Source organism: Talpa europaea (genome assembly GCF_964194135.1).
Source record: "Talpa europaea genome assembly, chromosome: 10".
In the NCBI taxonomy this organism is placed as follows: domain Eukaryota; kingdom Metazoa; phylum Chordata; class Mammalia; order Eulipotyphla; family Talpidae; genus Talpa; species Talpa europaea.
In genome coordinates, this window is record NC_140077.1 from 9,092,595 (window position 1) to 9,116,953 (window position 24,359).

The 24,359-nt window shown below is 37.7% G+C and overlaps 1 protein-coding gene across 1 annotated transcript in view; it reads left to right on the forward strand.

Moving 5' to 3' along the window:
• The window catches only part of SHTN1 (shootin 1), a gene marked incomplete at both ends in the record, with an annotated part of 92,444 nt that overhangs the window by 33,944 nt on the left and 34,141 nt on the right, over nucleotides 1-24,359 (forward strand). The window contains 7 exons of the mRNA XM_084245244.1: nucleotides 5,441-5,609; nucleotides 7,395-7,492; nucleotides 9,334-9,415; nucleotides 13,253-13,347; nucleotides 17,546-17,692; nucleotides 20,472-20,625; nucleotides 22,576-22,675. Of these exons, the coding sequence (XP_084101370.1) occupies nucleotides 5,441-5,609; nucleotides 7,395-7,492; nucleotides 9,334-9,415; nucleotides 13,253-13,347; nucleotides 17,546-17,692; nucleotides 20,472-20,625; nucleotides 22,576-22,675 (845 nt within the window). The remainder of the gene's footprint in view (nucleotides 1-5,440; nucleotides 5,610-7,394; nucleotides 7,493-9,333; nucleotides 9,416-13,252; nucleotides 13,348-17,545; nucleotides 17,693-20,471; nucleotides 20,626-22,575; nucleotides 22,676-24,359) is intronic.

Sequence of the window (24,359 nt, forward strand, 5' to 3'; positions counted from 1 at the left end):
AGTTCTGTCCTCTGGACTGCCGTTGTCATTGTCTTACCTTAAATTACTGAATGGACTAGAGTTAGGGGTGAGAAGGAGACAGATATTTCTTTTCTCATGATTCATTTTAATCATTGGTCCACATACTGCCCCCTTTAAAAATTACTTTTATCCCGCCCCAATTAAAAAAAATTTAACAGGTAACTTTGAGCAAGAGAGTTCATGTCTGTGAGCTGCCATTGTTTAGTCCTAAACGTCAGGGTGGAACAGGTCAATTTCCTAAGGTTGCTCCAGAACCATTGACTCTAGAGGACAGCCTAGGCCTGTGTAGGATGAAAAAGCTGCCAGTGACTGATGTATTTACCTCTGGTGCTGAGTCACTGTGTTACCTAGTTTTTAAGGTCATTTTGACAATTTAGTCTAGGCAATTAAGATCCTTGACTTGCACAGTTTGTTATCTATTTTAAGATGCCTTTTTGAAAGTAGACACATGATATATTTTTGAGGATGCAATACAAACTCATGCATCTTGGAATAAGACACCTAACTGCCTACCCACTCAAACATTATAGATGTCCTCATTGGGTGTGGAAGATACTTTAGTCTTGAATACAAAGTTTGGAAGGGTCACATGTTTTAATATGTGTGATCAATAAGTGATAATAGCACATCCTGACTTAGGTGTCAGTTGTCATTTTGAAAGTAGGCTCCATCTTCTCAGCAGCAAAATTTCTGTAAATTATTATTTTTCTAAACCTTGGCTTTCAAATTGATGGCAAATGGATTATTTAATTCTTACCATGCAATTTGACTGCATACTTGCCTTGAATGCAAGTTTGGATACTTTGCTTTGTTGAAATGTGTAGGTGAAACTGATCAATGTAGGACAGTTATTTAAATCATATGGTTCAAATTTGTTTAACCAGCTTATTTTGAATCTTTAAATATTCACTAAGCTGTATCCAGTTGTATTTCAAATAAAATGGAAGTTTTATTTGAATATAGTAGAAAATTCTGTTACAGTAGGGTTATAAAAGATTTATTTGTTTTGCCTTATGACTTCAAAGGGCTTGAAAAAACACCCTTGTATGACCTAATAATAACTGCAGTGAAATTGCTTTGTTAAGATTTATGAATTCAGAGTTCTCAAAAATGTCCAGTTAGTATGATCATAAGATCCCGTATGTAAATCTTATATATCTTCTTTTGAAATGTGAAATTGCTATGTCAGAGAAGAATTTTGAAATTTTGTGTCAGGCATTTTTCTTGAGTTAGTAACTCTGTTAAATAGAGTAGTTGTATTACAGCCAAGTAACAGCTAGTGGATTTTAGTGCCTGGTTTGACAGACCTTAACTCTTCTGAGTGTAGAACTGTTCACCATCAAGTTATTAAGTATTACTGTGATGACTTGTAATCAGGGAAATGCAAATCAAAACTACAATGAGATACCATCTTATACCAGTGAGACTGGCACATATTACAAAAACTAGCAACAACAAATGTTGGCGAGGGTGTGGAGAAAAAGGAACTCTCCTGCACTGTTGGTGGGAGTGCAAACTGGTCCAACCACTATGGAGAGCTGTGTGGAGATTTCTGGACCTACTAAACATAGAGCTTCCATAGGATCCAGCAATTCCACTCCTAGGTATTTACCCAAAGGACACAGAAACATTAATTCCAAAGGGCACCTGCATCCCTATGTTTATGGCAGCACGATTTACAGTAGCTAAGCTATGGAAACAACCCAAATGCCCAAAAATAGATGACTGGATCAAGAAGATGTGGTCCATATACACCATGGAATATTACTGAGCATTCAAAAAAGATAAACACATGCAGTTTGCAGCAACATGGATGGAGCTGGAAGGGATCATGCTCAGCAAAATAAATCAGAAGGAAAAAGAAAAATACTGGATGGTCTCACTCATAGCAGGAATTTAGAAAACCTAAATAAGGGAACAGGAAAAAGACTAATTAATACAAAGTAAAAATCAAAATCAACAAGCAGCTATAAACCAGAGACACACTATGGGGTGTGGGGGAGGGGGATTCAAGGAAGGATTACGGTCAAAATAAGGGGGGGTGCAATTGTATGGGGAATATAACCAAAATGAAAGTGCATTCATTGTGTAAAAATGAAAAATGATGCAAGAATTATATAAAATAAAATATTAAAAAAAAGTATTACTGCGATGGTTCCTGGAAAACAACATATTATGCTCCAGGTGGCAAAAAGTAGTACTTTCATTTTTCATGAGTATTGTGGAGAAAGAAAAAAAAAATGCCTAGATGGATACCCAGGTCAAGAAAAACTAGCTGATTTAAGTGAATGCCAAAGGAAGATTAAACACACAAACTAAATCTCTTTTGTTACTAATAGTAGCTCAATCTAACTTTTTACTATCTGTCACTATATTCAATACTTTACTTTTTTTAAAGTAAAGTTTATTTATTTTTTAAAAGATTTATTTATTTATGGATATAAGAGCTGGGGTACAGGCCAGAGATGCGGGGGGTGGGGAGGGTGAGAGAATTCACCAGAGACAGAGTGGGGAGCAGAACAGGCAGACTGACTGAAGTACACTGCTGCAGGGAGCAGTGGGCGAGACAGAAGAGGTCTGCTGCGCTATGTGGGTTGCTCCCTGGCCGGCCAGAGGAATCGAACTCATGATGCAGAGGCTGCGGAAAGCTTCATAGATTGCATCTTTTTTTTTTTTTAATAGGTTGCATCTTAACCCCTTGCACCACCAGGGAGGCCCTATATTGAATACTTTATATGTAATATTTCATTTTATCTTCATATTATGGCATGGAGACTATTTTTTAAATTTTATTTTATATATTTTTTACATCACTTTTCATTTTTGCACAATGTATGCATTTTCATCTTGGTTTTATTCCCCACACAATTCCCACCCCCTTATTCCCACCCCCTTTTCCTTCCCTCCCTCCCGCTCCCCCATAGTGTGTCTCTGGTTTATAGTTGTGTGTATTATTAGTTTACTAATGATAAGAAAACTGTGACACAGAAAGATTAAGTTAGTTTTGGAAAGAACAACAGAATTTGACTGCAGAGCTGCCTTTTTAACTTTGTTTTACTGATTCTCTAGAAATGTATGTTAGGTGACTTTTAGTCACCAGGGAGTTCCGAAAAAGTACTATGCTGGGCCTCACCATCAGAGATTTTGGTCTGGTATGGGATTGAGTATTGGGATTATTTTAAAGTTCTCTAGATAGTCTAATGTACCAAGCTGAGAACCATCAGTTTAAATATTAGGAGGAAAAATTGCAGATTAATTCTTGAGTTTTTTCCTAAATTGTTATTTTCTCCAAACATTCAAAAAATATTGGAGAGTGGGAAACCTCTTGTGCTCTAGACCATGCTACTTGGAACATGTGTATAACTGGGGTGAGAATCAGATCTCCCAGTTTAATTTTTTTTAAGATTTTTATTTTTATTTATTTTTTAAAGATTTATTTATTTTATACAAGAACTGGGAAACAGGCCAGATGCACAGGAAGGTGAGAGGATTCACCAGAGACAGAGCAGGGAACAGAACAGGCAGACTGATGAAATACAATGCTGAGGGGAGCAGCGGGTGAGACAGGAGAGGTTTGCCCTACCATGTGAGACCCTCGCCAGCTGGCTGAGATCGAACCAGCGTTGCAGAGGCTGTGTACAGCTTCATAGTGTGGCATTCAACTGCCTGCGCCACCAGGGGAGGCCCTTAAGATTTTTATTTATTTATGCATACAAGAGCTGAAATACAGGCAGAGATGCTAGGGGTGAGAGGATCCATCAGAGACAGAGTGGGGAACAGAAAAGGCAGTTTGACTGAAATACACTGCTGACAGAGCAGCGGGCAAGACAGGAGAGGTCTGCTTCACCATGTGGGTTTCTCCCTGGCTGGCCAGGGATCCAACTCATGCTGCAGAGGCTGTGGATTGCTTTATAGTGCGGTGCTTAACCCCTTGTGCCACCAGGGAGGCCCAGATCTCCCAGTTTAAATGTGCTGGGCTATCCCCAAAAGGAACCCCAAGGGGTTGTAATTATGATCAGAAATGAAGAACCAGAGGCAGACAAGAACCATTCTAAAGATCTTACTCTGATGTGGGGCTTATAATAGGCAAAATTAGTTACTGTCCCAATGATTTTTTTTCTACTTTTGCATATTTCAATATTAATTATTAAATTTGGTATTTGTCTTGATGGCCAGTATCCTTAATAAGGGAAATGTGTTTATCTTATATCTCATGCTAGAAAAATCAGTCTACTACATACTTCCATGGACTCAAATGAGAGAAAAACGTAATTTTTTTTAATCTTGAGAGAGAAACCACAAGCAAGTACATTTTCCTTCTGTGGACTTTGGACCAAATCTTTGTGTGTGCTTTGTTGCTAACATTTATATGCATATAAACTCCTAAACTTCAGAAGGTAATGACAGTTGAATAAAACCCAAAACAAACTCATTTCTACATCAGGGAAAATAAATAATTAGTGAATTAAGATTGTTTCTCTGCTACAAATTAAATCTCCTTTTGTTGTTAAATCTTTTTTGTTGCCTGTTATTAGAATTCTATGCTCAGAGGGTAGAAGCACATCTTCCACTAACTTAAGTCAACAAAGGAAAAAAATAGGAATTTGCTACAGAGGGATATTGGAGAAACCCATAGAATTTGTGAGCTAGGTGCATTTCCAGAATGGACTGGAAACTCTGTGGGAAACTATATTCACATTGCTTTTTTCTGCCTCTTTCTGTTCCTCACCTCTATTTTGACTTTGCCACAGACTACTTTCCTCTATTCCCAAATTCAGTAGTAGAATATAGTTGCCAGTAGCATCTGTGCAACACATGGACAAAAAGCCATCTCTCTGTCCAACCTCCAAGTTTCTAGAAAAGAAACCTGGTTGATCAAGTTTAGGTCATATCCCTAATTTCTGGACTAATTTCTGTGGCCAAAAGGATCGGATCTGATTTGGCAGAGGAGCAGGGCTGTTCCTGCAGAAATCATGTGCCAGGGAAGTCTGACAGTGTCTAGAGGAGGAAGGCTTCTAGGCAAACAAACATTTCACAGGTGTTCCCAGCACTGCACCAGACAAAACATTCACTAGAAATTAAGTGCCTTAATTAACACTATTAATGACTATAAATAAATTAAAATTGGATCTAATCTATACTGATATTTTATCTTAACTCTTATATTCCTTATCAGTTACAAGTAGCACTTTCCATGTGCTTTGGCTGTAATCCTGGCATCAGGTCTTACTTAAAGTTATCAGTTTAATATTAAAAAGTGTTACTAAAATCTTATTTAATGGCTCTTCTAATTGTTATTTCATGCTGTGAATGTTGATGAAGATGTGAGACAAAAATCCACTTAATTTGTCTATTGTTTAAAAATCTAAGATAGTCACTTGACTGCTGTTAAAATAACTGTTTTTATATTTTGCCTTAGTTAAATAAAGAAAATAAAACACTGAAAAGAATCAGCATGTTATACATGGCCAAGCTGGGACCAGATGTAATAACTGAAGAAATAAACATCGACGAAGACGATTCCGCTGTGGACCCCGAGGGTGCTGCAGAGACGTGTATCTCAGTCCATTGTCAGAAGCAAATCAAAGGTAGGCGTCCTTGCTGCACTGGTGAGCATATACTCTGCTCCCATTAGGGTAGAACTCCCCAACTGCAGTTCCACAATGGAATTGTGTGAGAAATTTTCAAAATACCAATGCCTGGGTCCTGCCTTGAGAAAATTCTGAATCAGTTATCTTAGGGATTCACCTGATGTAGAATCATGATAACATATAATGTTTGTGTTTCATGAATTGCTTTCTTACTTAGAATGAGGCACTTTGGAAAGCATTGTCTTGACAGAAATAGCCAGGTCGTTTATAAACTTTTGAAGAGTATGGACTGTGCTGAGATACTTCTGTTAAATGAAAGAAAAAAGTGAATAAAAATGAGTTCCAGCAACATCTCCATTTGGTTTTCTATTGAAATATCTGGGGAAGATTCCTTCCAAATCGCCTAGTCTCTGCCCTCAGGAACTTCTCCTGTACTACAGGCAACAAGCTTTAAGGAGGAGGCCTCATCAAACAACTGCGTTGGTCGGCGAATGATGCGCTAAGTCACCCAACACATCTTTCAAATATCCATCAATTTCATTCATGCATTAAGTGTGTATACACATGGTTCATGTTAAGGATACAGGAAAGCAGTTTTTGCCACAGTAACTTTTGGAGCATTTTAACTACGTGTTCATGTCAAAAGCAGTAGCAGATTTATTGGTAGACAAAACCTCAGTGGAAGCATAAAGAAGTCAGGGTGTTGCAGACCTACCTCATCTTTACCTGACTCCCACCCCGTCACTTAAGACAAAAATGTTTTCACATTGGTTGGGAGGGAAAGGAAGTTTAAAAGATTTCCTTTGTTCATAATTCTCCCTTTTGTGAGGCCCTTATGGTCTCTTGCTCTCCCTTTAGGATTAGTCAGCCAGTGAGGAAAGTGATTTTAAAACAAGTCTGAGAACTTCTTCAAGCTGAGTTCATGTAAAAAGTTGATTTAATTTATAAATAACCACATAGCAGGTTTCTTATTGTCCTTGGAGAAGGGTAAGAAATCAAAAGCAGTTAAGAACTAGTGGTAAAGCCAGAGGCCTGGGTATAAATTTAAGTACCCCGGGCTAATCCATGTATTTTTTTTTTTTTAAACATTTGAGTGGTAGAAGTAACTTTAATCAAATACCAGAAGATTTTGCACTTTTAGTGGCTAATATTTTCATTCTAGTAAAACAGTTTTCATTAAATCCTAGTAATAAGAAATATGAAAATAAATTAAGAAACAAAACACCTACAACTCTGGAGAGAAAATTACTAGAATTAACCCTTTTTCAAATAGCTTTTATTTTGAGCCAATTCAAACCATTTTTAAGGGCTATAAATTGGCAGCAAGTCAGGATTTTTTCCTTCAAATCAAAATCTCGAAATTATTAACTGCCCAATTGTTTATTTACATTGTATTGTGACAAGAGCCCATGGCCATTATAAAATAAAAAAGAAATTAGTACCATGCCTTCATTTGTTTTGCTGAGAGCTTAAAATTTTTACTTCTAAAATGGCAGGTAGTTTTGTAGAATATAGGTTTGATTGAATGCAAAGAAAACATCATCCGGTACATTTAATGTAGTGAAATTATGTGATACAAAGTCATTAATAACCATGTATTTTGGTAGCCCTACAGTGAAATTTCCTTTGCCATTTGCTTCTTCATCTTCCTTTTAATTGTTAAATAACCTTGACTATAAGCTGTACATAGACCAGCATTTCATTTCTTTTGACAAGATTGATTTTTCTTTGAAAAATAAGTTTATTTGTATTGCCCTCCTCCCATTTTCTTTAAAAATTCAGAACTTCGAGATCAAATCGTATCTGCTCAGGAAGAAAAGAAAAAATTATCCATTGAACTGGAAAATGTCAAGAGCAAACTGGTAGAAGTAACTGAAGAGGTATGTCTCTGAGGCTTGAAACACCTTTCGTGTTTTCAAGGTGTTTGGGGACTAAATTCAAAACTTACTGTTGGATGCTAATTTCAGATAAAAGAGCCATGCACCAATTTTAATATCATGGACATTCATATATCCCATGTGCTCAATAAATAAAATACTAAAATAGTTTTGAAGTGTCTCCAATTGTCCCCTGTATTGACTATGTGAAGCACATTTATAAGGACAATACCTGTCATTTAAGTCCTACACTTTGGCTGCTGGTGAAGAGGGTTTCACTTCTCCAGTGAATGGCTGGAAAGGCTCGCCCCACCCACCTCCAGCACAGGCCTGTGTGATAGAGGGTAGAATGGGTTCCAATGGGTATTTGGAGATTTTTGCTTTTTCCCTTGAATTGTCTTTATAAACGCCAGCATGTAATTGCCTTTCTTTTCTGGAGCCTGCAATGATCTGCCTTTGCCATCTAGGTTTAGCCTGTGTCAGTGGTTCTCAGATTCTGTAGTTGAAAGAGCTTCCCTGCCTAGGTGCTCTGGCACCTGGAGCTCCCTCCGGATGACTGCACTCCTGCCCGCACTTTGGTCTCTTCAGCGAACAGCCTCACTCCATTGCCTCAGTTCCCATAGGCAAGATGACCATGTTCTGGGGTCCATCTGTGAGAAAGACTGAGAAATGTGCCTGCAACCCCCCAACCTCTGTTGCTTTGAAATGCTGTGGCCAAACATAATGAATGGGAAGAAGGGTGACGATATTTTGGAAGTCACATTTGCATAGTGTTCACCAGTTCTCAGCAAACCCCACAAAGCCAAAATAGAGCTTATACTAAAATGCATTTGCAGGCTGGTCTGGAAGTGCTGATGGACTCAGAGTCCCTTTCAGGACCCTTGTCTAGTCTGTTTCTTAAGTGAAACCATAATAGAGACAAGAAGCACACTTTGATGAGTTACTTTCCTTAATTATGATTGTTTATTGATGATTCTAGGTCCCTTCACATTTAGTGGTGTTCCTGGAAGCTATTTCAGAAGTTATTTTTATTATCACTCTTTCAGACAACTGTAAAGTATAGTAAAAGTACTGAAGTACTATCTAGCTTGCTAGATAAAACATTAACATGGTGTTGGAAACCCTGGCGCGTCTCTCCCTAATTATATTCTCCCCATGCCTGTCTCTGTTGCCCTAAACAACCTTTACTCCCAGCTTGGTTTTTATCATTCCAGTGTATTTTTACTTTTACTATGGTATATGGCATTTTGAGTTTTTAAAAACTACGTAAATGTCCGCTTTTTAAATTCAGTGTAGTTCATTTGAGAGTTAACCGTATGTGAGGCTTTTGCTTGTATTTTAACTGTCCTGTGATATGCTCATCTCTTATTGAAAGCTTCATGCCAAAAGTATTTCATGCCAAAATTTAAGTTTTGGGGGAAGATTTTCATGTGTATTTTATTCAAGTCAGAAGTCATCAAAGTTCAAAGTATTTTTTATTTAAGAAATTCATGGATACTTAGGCCAAATTTACCAAAGTTTACAATGATTGTCAAAATTGAGTAATGTACCTCTGGCTTAATGATTCATATGTAAGGTACTTTGTCATTGGATTTTTGCACTAAAAATCTAGTCATTGGATAATTAGAATAAAGCCATGATTAAGTACCAATGCCAATGCCATTTGGAATATGAAGATGTACCTTTGAAGGCTTTAAGGAGAATTTGCATAACATAGTGAAGCCAATTATTGCTTTAAATTATAGCTTCATGTTGAAAGTTGAATTATAATTTGAGTATCACACATAACCATGTGTCATGTTTTATAACAGGGTGCTTTCTTCCCCCAAATGTCACTTTTTTAGGTAAATAAAGTTAAACAAGAAAAAGCTGCTTTAAATTCAGAAGTTCTCGAACAGAGAAAAGTCCTAGAAAAATGCAATAGAGGTATGTGTTTCTAGTCTTTCTCTCAAATAACATGCATAATTTATTTGTTTGCACTTATTTTGTGTTGATTTATACCTGCCCCTAGAGATTCCTCTAACAACAATCTCCCCCTGTCTTGTGTTTTCCTAACTTCTAGCCTTGAGTATTTCTCATTTCTATTGTTTTATCACCCATCTTTGAGTCTGGGGAAATTTAAAAGTGTTTTCACTTGAGAAATCATGATCCACTTATTTTGAAACTTCACAACTCAATGCGAATCTGTCCTCCATATATCCTGGGACCATGGACATACTGGTTATCCTCTCAATATTTGTATATTTAGCAACTTATTTAGTAAACCTCACTTCAGTGCAGAAGAGGTTAGAGTATCTACATAAATACCCGCAAGGTTCGATGATAAAATTTTACAGGGGAGGAATGGAGATTGAGAGTGGAGATTTATACACAAAGTGCATGTTTGCTCTGAGGCCTCGAATGTTTCTTCCTCTTTGTCTGAAATCTGACTCTGAGCTACCTTGGAACCACTGTCATGAGAGTTTCGTCATCATGTCTATGAATCACATATGAACAAATGTATTCATCAGGAGAAGCAGTTCGGGTCTCCTGGTGAGAAGGACATTTCTCTAGTGCCTAAGTTTAGAGAAAACTCTGTAATGTGATCTTCTCCCTGTTGTAAAACACAGTGTCAGAGCTCACATGGCTGGCTGTGTCCCCTGCTTAGGACAAGGTGGCCATGTCGATATGTAGTTCTTGCAAATGCAGTTCTAAGGGAGGGGACTTACTATGGTTTTTATTTTCCTTTTCCCCCCTCAGCTACTTTCTGTTGTAGTCCCAGAAGGTAGAACAGGTAAAGGAAATCTTTCAGACCAAGGGTCTTCCCTTTTGTTATGGGTGGTAGCTCTCTACCTTCTTCTGATTTGTAAATTTAGAATTTTTTAAAATAAAAGACCTTGTAGTTAAGTGTGGGAGATGCCCCAGATGGTGACATTTCCTCAGTTCTTTCTTCATTTAAGATGATAGAAACGATATAGCAGAATCTTCAGTCTTGATGTCCTATGCTAGAAACAGGGTTCTGCAAAGTCTATCACGTGGGTCTTGCCTTCAGAGAGCCCCCTGTCTAGGAAGAGAGAGATTATATAAATTCATACAGTACTAGACCAACCGATTCCTTGCAGAATCCAGGTAAAAGGGGCCAGGACATGTGAAAATTCACTTTTTATTATAGTGTTCTGGACATAGAAATGAGAGTCACTTATCTTGCCCAGGGCTTTAGATAGTCATAGTTGTCTTTGTTTTCTTCATAAACTTTCATTCTAAATAGTTTGAAAATCATTTAGCTCCCAGGGACCTATAATTCACGCCACAAACCACCACTTATATTGCTTTACTTGAGTAAGACTTTTAGTGTTTCCTCGGAGGAGGCAGTAGATTTACAGAGTACAGAGTTTGAAATTCTATGTCATTACACAGCAAACCAGTCCTTAGTCAGTTAGGACTGAAGTGCCCTGGTGGAACATTGTGTGAAAGCAGCCATTAAGAGGGCCTTTTTAAAGATTTTATTGATATGACTAAGCTTAGATTTGAAAGAGCTTCCTCCGAAGCAGGTGGAGAAACCGGTGTGACATCGCCCCATCTGTGTTGTGCCTGGTCTGTAACGGCCTGGTCTCACCTCCATCCTTCCTGTATAATTATGAACAAAATAGGCTACAAAATGCCTAAAAGTCATAAATAATTGTGTTACTCTTATTTGACAAGGACCTTCCGTTTGAAGATTTCTGTCCCGGGTTATTCTTTAATACAAAGCTCTGACTCTAGGCTTCTTTCTCTTCTTTCTAAATACGGACAACATTAAGGATATCTATCTCTGTGTCTCTATCTACTATATAGGTATTTATTTATTCAGGTAACATGCTTTATTGGCAGAAAGTTGAGATTTATATAGTAAAAGGAGGGAAAATCTCAAACTTCATAATTCAGAGATAAGCACCATTAACATTTTAGTGTGTGTTTTTTTAATCTTAAAAATAACACTACATTGCATTAAATTGGGTCAAATATATTTACAATATATATGGAAGACAAACACAATGTGAGCAAAAGAAATATCTCTTTACCCACGGTATTTTGTAAGCCCCTGGACATCCCTCTCTACTTGTTATCTCTCCCTTGGATTTTTATCATTTCTTTTATTTAGTTTTGCCAAGTGCATATGTATCCCTAACCAGACTACAGTTTAACATTGGGCAGGTTTTGAAGTTTCATATAAATGGTGTCATTTTTAATATGTTCTGCTACTTTTTGTGTTTGTGAGGCCTTCCCTGTTGGAGAGCATAGCTTCCTTTTCACTTCTGTAGACTATTGCATTCACTATGTATCAAAATTTACTCACCCAGTATCCCGTTGGCGGACTTGGAGATTTTTCCAATTTTTTGCTATTCCAAGTCATGCTGTTATGAAAATTCTTATACTTGTTCCCTGATACACGTGTCTAAGATTTTCACTAAGATATGCCCAATGTAAAATTTTATATTCAATTTCACTAGAAAATGCCAGCTTACTTTTTAAAAAAAAGTTTTATATTCCTGTTAGCATTAGTTCACATTGTTCTATATTCTCTCTAAACTTGATAGAGCCATACTCTTTAGATTTTGCTAGTTACCTCTTTGGTGAATAGATATGTATGTTTTTACTTTCCACTTCCCTGATTACTAATGAAGACGGATACTTTCCATGTGTTTCCTGGCCTTTCACCTGTTTCCTCTCCTATGAGATGCCTTGTTGATATGTTTTGTATGTAAATTTAAAAACAAGAATAAATTAGTTTTTAATAAATCATCAAGTCTGCCTTTCCATTACATAGATAGTCTCCCACAATATAATTTTGATGGAAGATTTTTTTTTAAAGATTTATTTATTTATACAAGCACTGGGTACAGTCAGAAACGTGGGAGGGTGAGAGAATTCACCAGAGCCAGAGCGGGGAGCAGAACAGGCAAACTGATGAAGAACACTGCTGAGGGGAGCAGTAAGTGCAGCAGGAGAGGTTTGCGCGCCATGTGGGACCCTCACCGGCGGCTGGGGATTGAACCAGCGCTGCAGAGGCTGCGGGCAGCTTTGTAGCCCAGCGCTCAACCGCTGCGCCACTGGGAGGCCCTTGATAGAAGATTATTATTTTTGGAACATACCATACTTTACTGGTCCTTCAGTGTTAGACCATCTAGATTGTTTTATTGTTTCAGCAGTGATACAGAGGGCATCCTTGCAGCCAAATCTGTGTCTGCTCATGGTTTGTTCTCTTAGGACACACATCCCTAGAAGTTGAATTGTTCAGTCAATGGGCATCAGTAGTTTTAGATTTTTGATGCATATTGCCAAGTTGCCTTTAATAAAGGTTTCAATCACAGGAATATAGGGAAACCAAATAAGACATCAGTGTAAAAAAATAATAACTGTAGAAAACACAACAAAGCAAAAATGGACAATTATAAATCAGAGACATCCTGCAGGGGAGGAAGAGGGACAGGGATCAGAGGGAGGGACAGAGGAGCACAGGGGACTGAGGTGATGGTGCATGGGTGCATTGTGCATTGGTGAGGGAAACTATGGGAACTACACCTGAGGGGGTAGGGGGAAGCAAATATTGTTTAAAAATGAACAATGATGTAAAATAAATAAATAAAATTTTCAAAAAAGGTTTCAATCAATTTACAGTATTCAGCATTAGAGAAGGTTGCTTGCATGCATATATAAGTAATCTTTTCAACACTATTTCTCATCCAAATTTCCTGATAATCTGCATGGTATATGGTCAGTTTTCTTTTTCCTTGTCTCCCTAAGTTTCCATGTTAGCGGTAGAAGAATACGAGGAAATGCAAGTAAACTTGGAGCTGGAGAAGGACCTTCGGAAGAAGGCAGAGTCATTTGCACAAGAGGTGAGTATTTGGCAAAGACCTCATTTTTTTTTAATAATTAAAAAAAATTTAAATTTAAAAAAAATTAATTATTTTATATAATTCTTACATCATTTTTCATTTTTGCATAATGTATGCATTTTCATTTTGGTTATATTCCCCATACAATTCCCACCCCCTTTTTCTGACCCTATTCCCTCTTCTCCTCCCCCCGCCCTCACTGTAGTGTGCCTCTGGTCTATAGTTGCTTGTTGATTTTGATTTTTACTTTATTGCAATTAGTCTTTTTCTTGGAAAGACCTCATTTTTTTTTGGAGAACTTTGCAACTGACATATCAAAATATATTTTGAAGTTAAGTAAGAACAGATCTCTTTGAATTGAGGATCAGCTAATTTAAGTAGGTAGCTATGGGGTAATACCAAGTTCATTGTACTTGGTGTCAGAAGATCTGGGTTTAGATTTTTGCCAGGGCAAGCAGTTACCTGTTGTGTAACCGTAGAGAAAATCCCTTAACCTCTTAGGGCTTCCCTTTTACCAGCTGTAAAATGGGTGAGGAGATCAACCTAACCAAGTAGATTTTAAAATCAAATGCCACATTATTGTTGTTTTTTTTTTTTAGTATTTTATTTTATATAATTCTTACATCATTTTTCATTTTTGCACAATGTATGCATTTTCATTTTGGTTATATTCCCCATATAATACCCACGCCCCTTATTTTGGCCCTAATCCTTCCTCTCTTCCCCCTCCCCCCACCCCGTTAGTGTGTCTCTGGTTTATGGTTGCTTGTTGATTTTGATTTTTTTCTTTATTATAATTAGTCTTTTTCCTGGTCCCTTATTTAGGTTTTCTAAATTCCTGCTATGAGTGAGACCATCCGGTATTTTTCTTTTTCTTTCTGGCTTAACTTCGCTGAGCATGATCCCTTCCAGCTCCATCCATGTTGCTGCAAATTGCATAATGTAATCCAATGCTACCTCCATGTAAAGATTTAATTAACTAACTAAAAAGAAGAAAAATCAGTAAGAATTAAAAAAAGAAAGAAAAATGAAAATACTGCTCTGAAAAGATAAATGCAGCTCTCCATATTCATAATAGCATTATTTACATTGTTTACAAGGGAAACAACCTAAGTGAGTGTGTGTGTGTATAGTGTATGTGTCTATACATGCATATAATGGATTATATGCATTATTCAGCCATTAAAAAGAATGAAATCTTGAAAAAAAAAAACCTCAAATGCCACAAGTATTTAAAAGCATGTGGTAAACACAGTGCCATCCAGGGGGATGGACCTACATTTAGGGATAACCGTAGCATGTAAGGAAAGTCCATCTGGAGTACAGGATTTCCGTACATTCCAAATAGCCTAAGAGCCAGGTTATGTGTCCATGCGCCATCTCAGATAGCAGCACCATGGTGTTAGTGTTTCTCTGCAGCTACTCGACAGTGTCCTCATGGTGTGGGCTGACTCTCCCCTGCTGGGGGACCCTGCATGCCCATTGTCTCAGTCTGTCACCACAGTAATGATGTCCCTCTCGTGTTAGAGATAAACTCTGAGCTTCTCATGTTCCTGCCTGCCTTTGTTGACCCATAGTCCTTGGGTATTTCAAGGCTCTGGGATTGGATTCCAGGGAAATGATGGGGGCCAGTTGGCTGGACCGTAGTAGCTCAGGATGTGGAAATGCTCTGCTTGACATTCCATCTCGTATAAAGGTTCTGAGTCTGTGTGCACCGGAGGTTGAAGGAGAGGAGCGAAGGAAATGTAAAACATTCTTAGGTGGGGGTATATAAGACACAGAACACAAAGGAGGGGGTTATGGAAATGACATTTGAAAATAAGATTATGGTTTTGTGCAGTTTTTCTGTATTGAATGTAACTGTGCTAGCAGTGAACTCTCTCAAAGGTTTAGCCCAAGAAGATATGATTGGAAATATTATGATTCATTTTTTTCCCCCAGGGGCTTAATGAAAGGTGAGTAAATGTTGTTCTCTTATACTTGGAAGAAAGTAAAAGGAATCAAAGTGTGACAAAGGTCCTTGGAAAAAGCTACCGCAATATAAATAATGGAATGAAATAAACAGTTGACGGGACGTGAGAGTAGAGATAATGTGATGACGCCTCCACTGCAGAATGAAAAGGTTTGCTGATTTTGACCCAAATACCAGGATCTTATTTTGAGAGACATTTTCAATTTTCCATTTGTTTGTACAATGTTAGAATACAGAGCTGCTCAGAGTAAAACTTGAAGGTCATGTATTAGCAGACAAGACAGATGGAAAAGAAGCAAGATTTCACTAAGAATATGAAAAGGAATGATTTCTTCTGCCACTCGCCTGGTAGTGATTGTGGAGACAAGGATGCTGAATTTCACCCGGAATGAGGAGATGGAATTTTGAGGAGGCTGAGTAGAGCAGTAGCACTTGTGTTACAGATCATGTAGAAATTTACAGTGGTGTTCATTTTATGTCATCTGGATTCTAGCTCAACAACCGTGAGAAGAAAATTATTTTTTAAAAAATAAGGTTAGATAGGAGCCAGCCCATCTTCCCTCTTGCATGGCTTACAATTTCTCAGGTTTCAACAGATAATAACTATTACGAAAAGGTACTTTGTTTCACAAACCCTTGCATTTTGTTCCTTAGCACATTAAACATGAAAGCAGACACTGTGCTGACAATGGAACTATAGAAATATTTTTTATATTGGGTGGACGATATATCTCTGTATCACATATTGAATATATGCAGTCAGTGTATAAGTATTGCAATATTTGTATTTTGTCTGCTAATACATGACCTTCAAGTTTTACTCTGAGCAGCTCTGTATTCTCTCCTCGTTGTACAAACAAATGGAAAATTGAAAATGCCTCTCAAAATAAGATGCTGGTATTGAGATCAACATCAGCAAACCTTTTGAAATCAGCTTTTGAAGTTAATTTTCTTTATATTCTTAATTGTAAAAGGAGTCTATATATCTTGGGAAAATTACAAATAATTCTCAAGAGTGGAAAGTAAAAATAGAAAGTTTCTCCCTTATCCTTACTCCCAGTTGTCCACTTCAAAACAAAAGTAGGGTCCTCTCATCGAGGAGTCGGTCGTCTTCATAACTCAGTTACATTTTTGTATGTCTTTGACATGATTTTAATTTTTAAAGGCTTTCATGGACTTTCCCTTGCTAGTCAGTGTAGCTTTTCTTTTCATTTTTCTTAAGGTATGGAGACTTTATTCAACAGGTTGTCCTAACCTGCTGTGAGACCATTAAGCCATCGATTATTCTTTCTTTCAGTAACTCAGATGAGATGTTAATGTTATATTGAGTAGCAAAGAAAAGGTTTGAAATTATAGATTAATGGCATATTAAAAAGGTATAAAATTATTAAAAACTAAATTATAAATCATATATTAGTTACATATAATACATATTATATATTAATGATTTCTTAATGAAATGCTCAATAAATTTTGTGTATCTTGTCCCTTTTCCTCTTTACACTCCTAATGTTAACTGCTTTCATCAGTGGGAAATAAATTAATTGGTTTAAAACAAAGTATCTGGTTGAGTAAATAGCAGAGGAGATTAGCCAGGTGATTTAGAACTTGAGCTTATACATCAGACAGGCCTAGGTTTAAATTCTGATTTGCCACGTACATATGTCCTTGGCAAAGTTGTCTGGGAACTTGATCCTTGGGAAACTGAGCCTCAGTTACTTCACTGGAAAAAAGGGATAAGAGTATCTGTGTGATAGTGTTGTTGTAAGGTTTAGGTGATAAAATGTATGTGAAATGATTAGCACCATACCCATAATACAGTTTTTAGTAAATTTTAGCTAATGAACACAGATGCATTTAATTCATGGGATTGATGTAAGGATCAAAATAATGCATATAAAACACTTAGTAGAGGACCTGGTGTAGTAAGTTCCTGATAATTATTAGCGACTACTATTAGTAATAACAATATATTTTAAAGAAATAATAAAGACTGAGGCATAGGGCTAAATTATTGTATAAACTGCATCTTGTTTTGATACAAGGGTAGAAAGAAGTTGTATAAAAGTTATATATGAAACCGTAGCAACCACTACCTCTAAAACTGTGGCACAGCTCAGAAATTGCTTTTTTTGATAAAAAACGTCACTTCCTTTGCACAAGTAGCCTTTGAGGAGGGGTGTGAGACTGACGATGTCTGCACATCTTTGTCATTAACTTCTGCAGATGTTCATTGAACAAAACAAGCTAAAGAGACAAAGCCACCTTCTGCTCCAGAGCTCTGCTCCGGACCAGCAGCTTTTGAAAGCTTTAAATGAAAACGCAAAACTCACCCAGCTCCTTGAAGAAGAGAGAATTCAGCATCAACAAAAGGTAACAGATTTTCTACTGAAGTCTTAACACACACACACACACACACACACTCTAACAGGAGTATGTCCACTCACTTACATTCCATATTTTGCCTTGTTAAATTACTAAATCCTTCCAGTCCCTTTTGGAAAAAAGAGCTACCAATTGACCTTAGTTTAGACCCAGCTAAGATTCATAGTGCCCTGTTGTAGACTTCACAATGATCTTTTATTTTTAAAAAAGAGTTATTTATTTATGCAAAAAAGAGCTGGGGTACAGGCCAGAGATGTGGTGGGTGAGAGGATTCACCAGAGACAGAGTGGGGAACAGAACAGGCAGACTGACTGAAATACACTGCTGAGGGAAGCAGCAGGTGAGACAGAAGAGTTCTGCTGCACCATGTGGGTAGCTCCCTGGCCGGCCAGGGATCGAACTTGTGCTGCAGAGGCTGCAGATTGCTTCATAGTGTGGTGCTTAACCCCTTGCGCCACCAGGGAGGCCCTTCACAATGATCTTTAAACTGTCCAAAGGGTCAGAAAGAGCAAGGGAAAGAAATACAAACTTGGATAATGCATCATCTGGAAATGTGTGAGTTGTGTATTTTGGAGTTTGCATGTACTAGGAGAGTATTAGTTTGGTTTCCAAAGAGCTCCTGGGAGGGGTTAGGTTTTATTCAAGGGGGGCAGGGGCGGGGGACGTCCATGCTAGTAGTAATTGTTTGGAGAAAATTTCTGATTTTGTAAACTTGCACAAAGGTATATATTTAAAGACTTCCTAAGTGGTTATTTTAGTTTGTTTGAGTGGAGCTATTCCAGCTGACACAACCTACAGGCAGAGAGGATAGTCGTGGTGGTAGGTGAGAAAGAGGAGGCGGGAGAGGAGGGGAAATGAGGAGGTGGAACAAAGACTTTCATATTTAAGAAACCACTTAAGAAAAATTGCATCAATATTTACACTACTTACAGTGTACCTTGTTGGTGAAGGAAAGGCTGTTAGCCACTATTTGTTATCACCTGTCAAAGTCTCTTTAGGAAACAATATTGACATTAAATTCTTGGAAGTTTCTGAACTTTTTACAAAGTTTGATTATGAAGTAGAGTTGATTTTTTTCCTCAGTAAGAGATGTTGGTGTATGTGCAGAGAAGCTCTAGATAGTGGGTGGTACGGTGGATGCCCCTGGGAAAGAAGGATTTCCTCTTTTTTTTTTTTTTTTGGTCACCGTATGCAAGAATCATGTTTTTGTGTAAAAAGAAAATAGGAGAATGTGCATTTTTACTTTGCCAATGCTAGAATTTTTTTTTTTAAATCTGAAAAGTTCTACTTGCAGTCAACTCATGGAATAAATAATACATAACAAGAAACTCTTGACTGGAGGGATAGGACTAAATTGTGGTCTATATACCATTTTGGAGTAAGGGGAGAGATACTGTTATCAATGAAATCATAGCTATCAATACTACAACTGTACTATGATGGTTATTCTGCATGATACTTCATCTACATGTTTCCAGTACTCTTAGCTGTCTCTCAGTTCCTTTGCAGATTCAGCAGTCTTTAAACACAATTATATTATTTCTACAATTATAAAAATAATGCATTCCTTATGAAAACAATATAAAAATTATAGAAGAAATGAAGAAAAATAAGATTGTCCAAGAATCCCTATTTTGGTGCATCCCCAAAGTATATCATTTTATGAATCTATTTGTTTAAATGGAATCAAACTGTGCATTACTGTTCTGCAAACCTGATTTTTTTTCCTTTTGGTAATAGCTGTCTTCTCATGCAGTGTGTAGTGACCTGTGTGATCTTAAATGGTTGTGTAGGATTTCATTTAGGGAAGTTGCATAATTTCTTTTTTTTTTTTATAGAGGCATGTTTTTATTTATTTATTTATTTGTTTATTTTATTTGTTTGTTTGTTTTGTTTATACATGCACTGGGTACAGTCAGAAGCGCGGGAGGGTGAGAGAATTCACCAGAGCCAGAGTGGGGAGCAGAGCAGGCAGAAGGACTGAAGTACACTGCTGAGGGGAGCAGCGGGCGGCAGGAGAGGTCTGCGCACCATGTGGGATCCTCCTCCGGTGGCCGGGGAGCAGCCGGGGATCGAACCGGCGCCACAGAGGCCGCGGGCAGCTTCGCAACCCAGCGCTCAACCGCTGCGCCACCGGGGAGGCCCAAAGTTGCATAATTTCTTAAATCAATTATATTGGTGGACATCTAGGTTGTTTCCAATCTTTCAGTTACAAAGAATAATTTAGTGAAAATATTAGAACACTCACCTTACTATCTCTTTAAAACAAATTATAAATGTGGGCCTATTGAATCAAAGGGTCTTTCCTCTTTTCTTCTTTAATATTTTTTAAGGTTTTTGATACTTATTATCAACATGCCCCCCCCCCCAGGGGTCTTTTTAATGTTACCTAAATTTCCCCCTTGAAAATGGGTACAAAATAATCTGTTTTCAAAGAATTATTAAAAATTAAATTGCTTGAAACATGAGTCTGCAGTAAAATTATATTGAATCAAATAACCAATAATGATTTTAAGTATTGTCAATATCCTGGAAATTAAGGGGTTTTTCAATGAATTGGAATCTCTTTGCTATGAAACAAGAAGTAAAAGGGAAGCATTAATTTTTTCCTTTATTTTCTTTTTTTAATTTTTCTTTTTTTAATTATTCTTTTTAAAATTTTATATATTTTTATATCATTTTTCATTTTTGCACAATGTATGCATTTTCATCTTGGTTACAGAGGGAAAACTCTATCCTCCCATAAAACTTTGTTTAAAATTTACAGGTCAAAGAATTAGAAGGGCAACTAGAAAATGAAACACTCAACAAAGAGATACACAACCTCAAACAGCAACTGGAGCTTCTAGAAGAAGATAAAAAAGAATTGGAATCTAAGTATCAGAACTCTGAGGAAAAGGCCAGAAATTTAAAACATTCTGGTAAGGACACCAAGGAGGCTACTATGTCTTCTTATGAGTCTGTGGATCTCCCAGGCTCAGTACAACACCTGGTATGTCACAGCCCAGAGCATGTACTAGGTGCTGTGGGACAACACCAAGATTTGTTTTTAAGTTCTGTCAGTTCTCACTATTGCTTTATTGAAATGATCTCTGTAACCGAACGAGTCACAAATATTTAGACTACTCTTCTGGGCTCAGATTCTTTGTGAGGGTCACCTACAGAATTAAGAGAAAAGATACCACGAAGATTGGGGAGACCAACATGTTCAGGATTGTCAGCACCTCAGAGATGAATGTCCATTAAGTCACTACTTTGTTCATTTTAGGTTTTTAAAAAGAATTAAACTTTCTGGGCTCATACTACCTTCATCTTTGGTACCTAATTATACACATGAAATAATACTTCCAGTACTACACAATAAAATGGGCAACAATATAGATATTAAATGGAAAAACTTTTAAAACACCAGGGAATGTTTAAATCAAAGGATTTATTCATTCAGTCCTAGAAGGCGGAACAGGAGAGTGTGCGTTGCATGACTACATGGGGATAAGTAATAAGTTTCTGCGGGAAGGTGGGTAATTTAAGGAGGCAGGTCATTTCCTTTATAACAGCTTCAGTATTCACTTCAGATATTTTTGGTTAATATTATACTAGAATTTTGAAATCCGTACAGAAAAACCAAGTAGGCTTTTTTCCCTTACAAAATATTCAATGCCTTCTAATCCACAATGAAAAAGTATTATAATTTACTTTTTAAAGTTTGAGTGAAAATTAAGAAATATTCCATACTTTTTAGTGAATTTCATGGCAGCCTGTAGCCAGAACTACTGCCCTCACAAATAGAGGGCATACCCTGGAGAGATTTGAGGGTTAGTGTTGAACTATTTTATTTAGGATCTGCTGTGTCCGAGCCTACCCTCAGATACTATAAGAAATGCAAAAGAAAAGAAGCCCTACCTTTTGTCCTTGAGGAACTCAAATTCCCTTTGGAGAGACAGACGTGTGAAGATGAACTAACTGGAGGGTTCTCAGTGATGGAAAGCACAACCCACACCATTTCTTGCGGGGTGGCGGGTAGAAACAAATGGAAAGATGCCTGGGGTACAGTCTCGGGAAGCGGAAGGCTGCAGAGAGCGGGAGCTGTTCCTCCCTGCAAACAGCGCTTGCTGGTGGGGCCCAGACCTGGGGTTTCACACCTATGACACATGTGAAACCCCTAAAGATGGACTCCCTGAAGTCAGGTGCTCTGTCTGGAAGAGCACCAAGCACGGGCCCTTTATCACTATTGGTGCTTAGTGCTTACCTGGTCATTAATGACTTGAATGAATTGAATGAGTAAATTATATTTCTAGAATGTTCTTCAAAAGAGCAAAGCATTTCCGAGTTACAGACATTTGAGAGTGAGTCTGGTTAAAATCAAGAACTCCAGTGTTTGCAGTTCTTGAAAGAAACAAAGTGGAGGAGGAAAGTATGCTATTAAAATTCTTTGCTAAATGTCATCTTTAAAATTAATTCTTGGTCTATAACTTTCAAAGTCAAGTATTAACAATTTCTTAGTGTTTGAGAAGTATATTCTATTGTTAACAAGCATTTCTTCAACCTACTCACATCCTTACTCCCCACCATCCAGCCACTGTCTTGAATTTTTCCCCCTCTTTTCTGTAGTTGTGTATACAGCAACAAGATGGTACAGAAGGCCTCTTTTACGCTAGTAAAAGCAACGTACAGAAGGCCTCTTTTACGCTAGTGATAGTAGCCTGAATGATCAAAAGTTAAAGAAGTTTTGCATTTGGTATTGAAATTTTTGACTTTGTCTTAATAAAAAGAACTTGATCTTGAGAGAGGTTGTGTTTTGTTCCATTACAAGTGCAAATGTGTTAATTTGCTTGTTTTCATTCTTTTCTGAATGCTTGTTCTCTGTGCAGTGGATGAACTCCAGAAACGGGTGAACCAGTCTGAGAATTCAGTTCCTCCACCACCACCTCCTCCACCACCACTCCCCCCTCCACCTCCCAACCCTATCAGGTACGCACAGCAGGACCGCTGGGCATCAGGTACAGCCCTTGTCCGACAGCCGACCATTTGTGACAGTGGCTTCTTTTTCTGTTTGTTCTTTAAATGGTTGAGATTGCATCAGCAGAGGGGAGGTAAAAAGTACGGAAGATATCAGCTAGTATTTTCTTAGTGAGTTTTCTAAAGACCAGTGTTTCATTGCCTTTTTCCCATGTAGATAGAGAAGAGGCCTTACCAGCTGGCAGGGACATGTTTGTGACCCATGGTATTCTGTTGTAGTTGTTCGGATCCTGGGTGGATGTGCCAAACCCAGGAGCTAGATGTGCTTTTATTTTTTGATATGACAGTTTTAAATTTCACTTCATAACATCAGGATTTGCTTTAACTAAGACTATTTTGAATTTGGAAAAAAAAACTCTGGTTTAGTTATTTGAAAAATAAAAGTACCAAACTCAAACTTATCAGAACTAGTTATTATAAACTGATAATTGAAGTAAAAGTACTCATTATATTTATCCCTAGCCTCGTTATTAAGCCTTTGATAATGCCAATAGGGAAACCTTCCATAAGAATAAGAAGTTATGTTTAAATTCTTTTTTTTTTTTTAATAGAGGCATGCTTTATTTATTTGTTTGCTGGTTTTTGTTTGTTTGTTTTGTTTATACATGCACTGGGTACAGTCAGAAGTGCGGGAGGGTGAGAGAATTCACCAGAGCCAGAGCGGGGAGCAGAGCAGGCAGAAGGACCGAAGTACACTGCTGAGGGGAGCAGCGGGCGGCAGGAGAGGTCTGCGCGCCATGTGGGACCCTCCTCCGGTGGCCGGGGAGCAGCCGGGGATCGAACCGGCGCCGCAGAGGCCGCGCGGTTTCGCAACCCAGCGCTCAACCGCTGCGCCACCGGGGAGGCCCTATGTTTAAATTCTTGCTAGAGGAAATCATATATGCAGACATGGACTCACGATTCTGGACGTGAAGGTGACTTGTTGTTATTGAGCACTTGCCTTTAGCACCGTGCACCCTTGGACACAAAGAGTCAAGTTTTGTCTTCTTTGTTTGTGGTTTTTCATCCCACAATTCAGAATATGAGAGACAATTTACTTGAAATGGTGACATCTTACCCCCTCATGTCATGACATTAGCTGTTTCTTTGTCATTTATTCTTGAACAAATGGCATGTAAAATTTTGCTAGATTTCTATTTTTCATTAACTCATGTTATTTGTTTAATCCTTTCACACAGAGAAGCCATTATTCATACTTTACACCTTTGCTGATCCATCCAAATAGGATGCATAGCATGTTCCTCCCACACAATGCTGAAAATGGAACTTTGCCTTTTAAAAAGATTCTCATTAGTTTTCCTTACTGAGCAGGGTAAGGAATAATCTACTTTAAGCCATTGAAGTAGTTAAGGCAAAATAATTTTTACACGTGATCGATCTAAGAGTCAATTGAAAGAATTTCAGGTATTTTAAATTCTTTCTCTCCTGGGTAGCTAAATCTGCAGGAGATATTCTGAATTTGACATTTAAAATAGGCAATTCATTACTTTGATCTTTCTTTAAGGTCTAGAATTTTGAGCTGATAGGAAAGGTCACTGCCATCTATGAGGAGGGAGAACTATTAGAGAGTGATTAGAATCTTGCTGTTAGTGAGAAATCTTGAGAGCTCCTGGGATTAAAAATAAAGTATAACCTA